General features: G+C 42.5%; 1 protein-coding gene across 1 annotated transcript; it reads right to left on the reverse strand.

Annotated features, from left to right (window-relative positions):
* Positions 1-513: 513 nt before the first annotated feature.
* slitrk3b (SLIT and NTRK-like family, member 3b) lies at positions 514-7,493 on the reverse strand. Its single transcript, XM_026936093.3, has 2 exons — positions 7,245-7,493; positions 514-6,491 (listed from the first exon to the last, which is right to left on the reverse strand). Exon 2 carries the CDS (start codon positions 6,470-6,472, stop codon positions 3,899-3,901), a length of 2,574 nt encoding a protein of 857 aa, XP_026791894.1. The 5' UTR covers positions 6,473-6,491; positions 7,245-7,493; the 3' UTR covers positions 514-3,898.
* Positions 7,494-8,814: the final 1,321 nt, after the last annotated feature.

Below are 8,814 nucleotides of genomic sequence, written 5' to 3' on the forward strand. Positions count from 1 at the left end.
GACAGACTTCCCAAGGGAGAGCGAGTGAGAGAGACAGAGTGAGACAGGGATGAGTGGATGACAGAAAGAGACAGGGAGACAATGAGACAGATAGAGTGTGAGACATGGATGTGTGGCTGACAGAAATAGACAGGGAGAGAGTGAGACAGGGAGAGTGAGACAAATAGAAGGTGAGACAAGAGGAAGACAAAGATAAGAGGAAGACAAAGATAGGGAGATGGGAGAGTGAGACAGGGACAATGAAACAAAGATGAGTGGATGACACAGAGACAGGGAGAGAGGGAGACAGATAGTGTGACAGGCAGAAAATGAAACAGGGATGAGACAGGGATGAGTGGATGACAAAGTTACAGAGAGTGAGACAAATGGAGAGTGAGACAGAAAAGAGTGGATGATAGAAAGAAACAGATATGGAGTGAGACAGGCAGAGTTTACATTTAATCTGATTAGCCAATCACAAACATGATACTATGACATCATCTTGACACAGTGCTTAGCATAAAGCACCTTTATTGGAAAATATAATTAGCTAAGCCCTGGGCTAATGTTAGCCAGCTAAATGTGTTAGCATAACTAGCATTATCCATTACATCTCTAATAGTCGCAATCTGACACTAGTCAAGTTCGCAAACATGGTAGCTGAATTTAAATGAACTATTACATTGTGTCACTTAAACAAGTGGCGAAGTTTGCTAGCAAGCTAGCTAACATTGGGCTATGAGGCTAAACAGTACGTCAAGATGAAGGCATGGAAGGAAGTGCTAACGGCGATGTCACATGATCACATTTGTATTTGTAAGCCCCACCCCTTTTTGACTTCTTCCAGTGGTGGCATGTCAATATCATGCTAGCTTAAGAGCCAGCCAGGCAATTAGCACATTAGCTCTTTATCAAGCCAGTTATTTAGCACAGTCAGCTAATTATCATGCTAGCTAGGTGGCGATCCAGGTCATTTACACACTAGCTAGTCAGCTACCCAGATTTTTTTTTTTTTTTTTTAGATAAGGGTAGCTAGGTAGTAAACTAGATAATTTGCGTGGTAGTTAGCAATCTAGCTACTTAACAATTCAGCTAGTTATCATGCTTGCTCAAACATGCTAACATCAAGTAACATTTAATGTGATGAAATGAATATTAGATGCTAGGTTGTTTTGCAAATTAGCTACTTACAATGTTCATAACAAATTAGAGAATTAGCAATGTTAAGCAATTAGCAAGGATGCTACTTAACAAATCAACTAACAACTCAACTGTTTAACAAATTAGGTAGTTATCCTCCTTGCTGGATAACAAATCAGTAAATTAGCATGTTAGGCACGTTAACACTCAGGTAGTTATCGGGTCATAGCTAGCTAGATGTTAGGTAGTCAGTGAGCTAAAATAGTGTGCAAGTGTGCGATGTAGGTGATACAAACTTCAGGGTAACTAGGGGAAGTGAACAAGTGCACATTAGCATGAGCAGTACTTAGCGATTCGCATTTATCTTCCTTTATTCAATTCAGGCTAAACGAGAGGCAGAATCATCGTATACTGATTAATTAAACATGATGTACAGGAATAATAATTAAGAATAATTAATAATTAATAACACTGAAATATAAGAATAAATATAAGCACACGTCCTGCACGCAGATGGATGATTATAAAAATGTGCGTCCGGCCTCATCGCGGTCCGTAACGATGATCAGTTTAAATGTTGAATAAAAATGCTGTACAGTTTCACTCCGTTGCTGAAACGTTGCTAATCACGGGAAAGAAAAACAAAAACAAAAATAATCCACAGAATAAAAGCCAGGCTTCATACCACAGATATCCATATTAGTGCCCTAGTCAGTGCGCACTACTGATACTGAAACCCTTAAACTAGCATGCTACCTTTTCTTTGGGTATAGCCCATAAGATTTGCTAGATTTTCCCCAACATTAACTAGACAGTGTTTTTTCTAAACATTAGCTAAGTTTTCTTTGGGAAATTTTCACTGATGTTAGCTAGCCAGTTTTTTTTTTTTTTTTTTTGTAGATATTGTTAAGATTAACTAGCTTTTGTTTGGGGGATTAAAACTAATGTTTATATTTGTTTGGGTAGATTTATAAAATTAGCTAATCTTGTTTCAGGACTTTACTCTGTTGTTAGCTAGCCAGTTTTTGGATATTTTTTTAATTAGCTAGCTTTTTTCAGGGAATTTTCTCTAATGTTCGCTAGCCAACTTGTGAATATTTTTAACAATAGCTAACTTGTATTTGGGTAATTTACACTGATGTTAGCTAGTCATTTTGAACTGTTATATTTTTAAAATTAGCTAGCTTTTGTTTTAGGTAATTAGGTAATTAGGTAATTTCTCACATTAACTAGTCAGTTCGTAGATATTTTTTGACATTAGTTAGCTTTACTTTGGGCAGTTTTCTCTGACATTAGCTAGTTTTTTTTATAGATATTTTTGATGTATCCTAGCTTTTCTCTGACATTATGCAGCTGGCTAATCTCCTAATGATTTAAGAAAAGATTTTATTTTTCAAAATGAATCTTCAGTTTTTGCTTTCTGAAAGCCACTAACAGTTTTCACTTGATTAGCATGATAGCTTACAAGCTACTGGTAGCAGAAGGTATATTTTTTAGCAGCAAGATATGGAAGACTGGAAAAACTGTTTGAAGTAATGTTAACGACTAAACATTCATGCATCCTAGACAAGCATTTTGAAATAAATATTTACATCTCGAGCATATTGGGGAATGTTAGTCAGCTAGCTAATTAAGGAACTATGGAACTGCTAACTATGCTTTCTTCTAGCTAATCTAGATGCTTTGTTGTCTAAAGGAGCTAAATGTTCAATTTTAAACTATAAATATTTATAAATGAGAGCGTTTTGGGTCGTTATGCATGATGCAGTTTGGCTACTGTTAGTGCAATAAAATAACTGCAAGTAGAGACAGCTGCGTTAAATCCCAGCGTATTATAAGTCACAGAATATCATGCAAAATTAATAAAATTGTATAATTTTTAAATTAAAATAATTCTTATAATGCTGCGTGCTTGTAGCGATTATATTTAGATAAATGTTGCAGTTTGCATACAATGTCACACTGGATGATGTTAAATGTTATATAATACTACAGTAACAGTGCAACGATTTAATTATTTAGTGCTAAATTTCTTATGTACTTGTTAAAATCTGCTTCATTAATATCAAAATAGTGTGTAAATACACTTTTCTCTGAAAAAAAAAAAAAAAAACAGTTCATCCCAGTTAAAAAAAGATTTTACGGGATGTACGCGTCTAGAAATATGTGATTGTGACATCATTATTCATACTGTGATGATTTACCTCCACACCAGCAGAGGTCCTCCCTCACTTGAATACTCTACACCGCAAGTGAATACCGAAAAGTTCCTGGTCTAGCCCTATATAAACACGTGATTAAAATGTTGTGAGGTCTTGCCAGTGATTCCGTATTGTGCACGTTCTCAGCATGATTGTATCGTGCCTTGCCTGTTGTTTACTTTTCTGTAAATAAACATCTTTAAAACATCTCCCAAGTCCTTTACATTACACATAAACTAACAGTATATGTTATTTTAGATTTCCTCATCACACAATAGTGTAAGTAATGATGTCATCAGCTACGTAGGTGTCTAATATGGAGATCTGTGGTTCAGACGCATTGCTCTTTCCTTTTGCAGCTTTGTCCTTTTGCCTTAAATCTGTGTTTTAGATAAATAAACTGTAATTCTATAAAAATAATCATTTTTACATCGTTGCTGGCTGCTCTCATGAAGGCACTTGTTATAAAAGTCAGAGTACGGGGATTTCCTCCAGAGCAACGTGGCGTTCCGTCTTACCATTATTCAATTCTGGAAGAAAGATGATGGGGAAGTTAAGACTTTTATTTTAGAAATGTTTTAAAATTGATATGATCTCTCCAGCGCATCAACATAATCCATTTTGGTTTTCAGTCTTGCGCTGAGGTTGGTGTAATTGCTCTGGGTTTGATTAGCACAGTCTGTCCTCGCCTCTGTGTCCATGGCGAGCGCTTGCTTTGGACTGATGTCACCCAACCAGGAACTCATCCCGAAAAGGCTGTGTACCAATCCCACTTTGGGAGTCGGCCCTTGGCTGTCAATCACCGTCGGACAGAGTATTCCGTTCCCATGGAAACCAGCAATATCCGTCACGGTGTTGATGGGAGCATGGCTGACTACAGTTGTCCACTCCTCCTCTTTTTCAAGTGTCGTTCTGTAATTGGAGCTGCTCTCTCCACAATCCGCCCCTTCCAACTTACGCTCTAGAGGCCCTGCCTCCTCCTTGCAAAGCCCTAGAGGCCCTGCCCCCTCTCGCCCACGCTCGTAAGCTGCACATTGCGAAGCTGGCACAGTGATGCACTCATAGACATGGTTAGAGGGTGGAGTTTCAGGCAGTGTGGGTGGAGTTTCTGTAAATATTCCACACTCCATCTGAATTCCAGTTAGCCCCGCCTCTTCCTGCTTCCTAAACGGAAGCTTGTCCCGCTTTTTCATAATAAACGTACAGAGTGCCGCAGCAGCAAAGAACGATGAGACGAACAGAACGACGAGGCTGAGGACGAGCACAGAAAGTGGAATGACAGCTTTAGGAGGGAATGAGGGCGAAAACTCCATCTCATGTTCATCCGGAGATGAGGATGGTTTTAAAAGCTCGGGGCAAATCACCTCCAGGCTCAGAGAGCGCAAATCCTTTCCCTGCATGGCATCTGGTGTCTTACACAGCACTTCACCAACAATAACCACAGAGCTTAACGTATCCAACCACTGTTTTAATGGAACAATCTCGCACGCACAGTCCCAAGGGTTCTGATTCAAGTCGATCTGCACCACAGCGTGCAGGTGCTCTAAAACCCCGCCCACTGGCAGGTGAGGGAAGTAGTTGTTGCGCAGGTTGAGCCGAGCAAGTGAAGTTCCCTCGAATGCGCCTACAGGAAGCGAATGTAGAAGATTGTTATTCAGAAACAAAAGCTGAAGTGCAGGCATCGGGCTAAATGCCGCTGGCTGAACTTCCTTTATCTCATTATATTCAAAATACAAGTAGTGCAGACTCTGCAGGCCGTGGAACATGTCCGCCGTTAGCTTCTCGATATTATTCCCATTTAGATACAGGCTGCGTAAATTGGGTAAGTTGCCAAATGCACCTTCCTGAATGTAAAATATTTTGTTGTTTCCCAAGTGTAACAAATCCAGACTGGAAAAATTCCAAAAGTCAGACCTGTGTATCCTCTGGATCAGATTCCCACTCAGGTAGAGCTTCTTTGCATTTAGCGGTCGTGGCGTTAGCTCAGAAACATTGTGAAATCCATTCTCCTTGCAGTTCACAGTCAGGCCGAGGTCGTTGATGTGCAAGTTGCAGGTGCACCCAATGGGGCAGATGATAGGGATGGGAGGCCTCGTCTCATATCCAGCGATTGGAGGATGGTTTGGATAAATGCTGCGTGGTGTGGGCGGAGTTTTTGACGGCCTTGGCCTTCGTGTTGGTTTCAGGTTCTTCTGTTCCACAGATGACACTGTGTTCTGGTTTGCGGAGAACATAGACGAAGGCTTTGTTGGTCTCGCTCTTCCTGCTGAATGAGGGATGCCTAGATTGGCCTCAACTTCGGCATCCGTCAGCGTTGGGCAGAGCTCATGCCGTTTGATCTCTCTGAGATCTTTGCCGTGCAGGTGGAATGGATACTCACACGTGATCTCTCCCACCACAGATGTGTACGGTATTCTCTCCAGCCAGGCCCGCAGCTGGACAATATCACACGCGCAGTTCCATGGGTTCTCCTCCAGCTGGATCTCCATCAGGTTTCTCCCGATGTACTCCAGTGCTCCTCGGTAGCTCAGAGTCTTTAGACGATTTCCTCGGAGGTCCAGGTGTGTAAGCGAGACAGATCTGAAGAGGAATGGTGGTAACGCAGGTATCAGGTTGTCATTGAGGATCAGCACCCGGAGTTTGTGGAGGTGTCTAAACGCGCCGCTCTCAATCCGCCTGATGACGTTGTAGTCGGCTTGCAGGTATTCCAGGCTCTCCAGGCCGAGGAACGTATCATTGCGGAACACTTCCAGCTTGTTCTCATGGAGGTAAAGCCTTTTCAGGGAGCTCAATCCATTAAACGCACCGGCTTGGATGTCTTGCAGTGCGTTGTTGCCCAGGTTCACGGCTACAGTGTTGTTTAGGTGCAGGAAGTTGTTAAAGTAAAGCTTGCGCAGGGTGTTCTTCTGCAGGTAGAGCTTAAAAGGTCTGATCCAGGAGTGAGCCACCTGGCTGACGTTGGTGAAACCTTTGCCATCACAGTGGACGTGGAACAGTCCCTCTTTCACCTCGCAGTAGCAGGGATGGAAACAAGGTTCGTCAATTTCCTCTGATTCATCCAGAAGAGGGATGGGAGTCGTCCGGACGAGCGCGACGCTGATGCTGCTTAGCAGGACGATCCACAGCATCGTTCCTCTGAAAGTGGATGACATCGGGAGCTCCTTCACTGCACTGAAAATGAAAAACAGAGAATAATGCATTATCAATGTATTCTCTGCGAATACTTCTTTCCTGCTTAGACTGAAAATATCAACATAGCTTGCTGTGGCTCTGAACACGGCTAGATAAAACCATACGCCCACCGTGCTGCTGCAGTCTGAAGGCTTCACCGTCCCTGCGGGGCCTCGGCAGAGTTTGCTAGGCGGCTATAAATGACTCAGGAATATTAAAGAATCTCCTTGTGGGAAATCTCTCTTGCTCTCCTCCCTCATTAGCTAATGCGAGCAGCAGCAGGGATGTGAGGAGAATAAACCCACCACCAGATCGATGGAGATTAAACATGCCTCCAGTGCTAAAATGGAACCTGGACTAGTGGGAGAAGATGTTTAGCACACGGGGTAGTGATCTTGGAGAGCCTCGTTCGGTCTTTTTTATTTTTTTTGTAGATAAACATGGCAGGTCGAGATGCGGACACAAGATGTCTCTGATTTATTGACTGTGTCTTCAAGACAAATAGACGGGACACGTCTCAGAAATCACGCTAACACGTTACATATCACGTACATATGTTATAACATGTTATAAATGCAGTATTATGCGTATTTGGGACACAGCCCTGAGTCATTTTTGAGCTCAATCATATGCGCAGCAATGTAACACACACACACATACAAACACACACACACATACAAACACACACACACACACAGAGCGCATTCCACCGCGCGGGCGCGCGCGCGCGCGTGTGTGTTGGTTAATACTCACCGTGGTCACTGATGTTCTCCATGTCGCTCCGGTTGAGCCGCGCGCGCGTTCTCATACGATGCATCGCTCTTCTTCTGCTCCGCGCTGAAGCGGATGGAGGCGCGCGGACGTGATGGGACTGCAGCACTGTATGTGTGTGTGTGTGTGTGTGTGTGTGTGTGTGCGCGCGCGCTTTAGGATGCAGCTCGAGCTGTCACCGGAGGAGGAGAAAAGCGGAGGCTGCAATTCGGTGAGCAGCGGGAAAATCCTCACAGACTCCTCCCGCGCGCGCTCGTGTGTGTGTGTGTGTGAATGTGCGTGAGCGCATGTGAGCGCGCGCTGCATGTGATGACGATAATGACGATGTTTTTTTTTTTTTCATTAATCACTCACTGCTTCCTCCACATCATTCTCCACATCACTTTCTGTTCTCATCATGTGATCATAAAGAAATCATTTCTCAGTATGCCGGAACCCATGGTTTTTTTTTTGTAAGCAGCTGATGCTAAGTGTAATTACAGTGACAGTTACAGTGAGTAGTGGTGTGTCGTTCATGAACGAATCGGTGTTTTTGAACGAATCTTTTTAGTGAATGAATTGTTCTCGTTCACTTCCACGTATTGACTCGTATTTTTCGTTCACTTAAGTCCTGCCCATGTAAAACACGTGACTACTTTGGCAGCTTTTTCCTGCTTTTTAGAGCCACAGTAGAGTGCGGGCTGTGCAGGAGCATGTGGCTGGGTGGACCTACTCAACGCCCCTTACTGTGAGTCTGAAGGACAGTGGTAGATCCACTTATTCTGAGGGAACTAGTACTTGCAGTTTGTGAAAGAAATGAGTGAACTAGTTCAGGGGTGTCCAGTCTTATCCGGAAAGGGCCGGTGTGGGTGCAGGTTTTCATTCCAGCTAAGCAGAAGCCACACCTGAGTCTACTGAAATCCAAGATCAGCTGATTAAACAGGTGGAATCAGGGGTGGCTCCTGCTTGACTGGAATGAAAACCTGCATCCACACCAGCCCTTTGTGGATAAGATTGGCCACCCTGAACTAGGTGAACGAATGATGATCTGCTGACCAGTGGCAGAGCCAGGAATTTTTTGCCAGTCAGGGGCCAGCAGTCACTCTGGAGTGGCACAGAAAATGTAATTATATGTAAAAAATGTGTTCAACCTTAAAATACTGGGCTATTTTAGGTGCCCACAGCACAGTCATCAATGATTATTGTATGTTTTTGTAAATAAAGAGATAGTTTGCACAAAAATGATCATTTTGTCATCATTTACTCACCCTCATATTGTTTCATGCCTGTATGACTTATTCCATGAAACCCAAAAAGAGATGTTGACAGAATGTTAACCTCCGTCACCATGGTGACTTGAGACCAGCATTCTGCCTAACATCTTTTGTGTTTCATGAAAGAAAGTCATGTTCAAAATGTTCAGGTTAACTTCTGATGCTGTTAGAGCAAATAACTATAGGATCAGAAAGTCATAATATGATCATGATCAAAATCATCATAATATATTTAATCAATCAATCAAATCTTTAATATGATTTCTGGTTTCAGAGTAAATGTAATATCTCCCAAAGCT

The sequence above is a fragment of the Pangasianodon hypophthalmus genome, chromosome 4 (assembly GCF_027358585.1).
Source record: "Pangasianodon hypophthalmus isolate fPanHyp1 chromosome 4, fPanHyp1.pri, whole genome shotgun sequence".
In the NCBI taxonomy this organism is placed as follows: Eukaryota; Metazoa; Chordata; class Actinopteri; order Siluriformes; family Pangasiidae; genus Pangasianodon; species Pangasianodon hypophthalmus.

Excerpts from the sequence above, each read along its gene's own strand:
- slitrk3b (XM_026936093.3), bottom strand. The coding sequence starts at position 6,472 with ATGTCATCCACTTTCAGAGGAACGATGCTGTGGATCGTCCTGCTAAGC.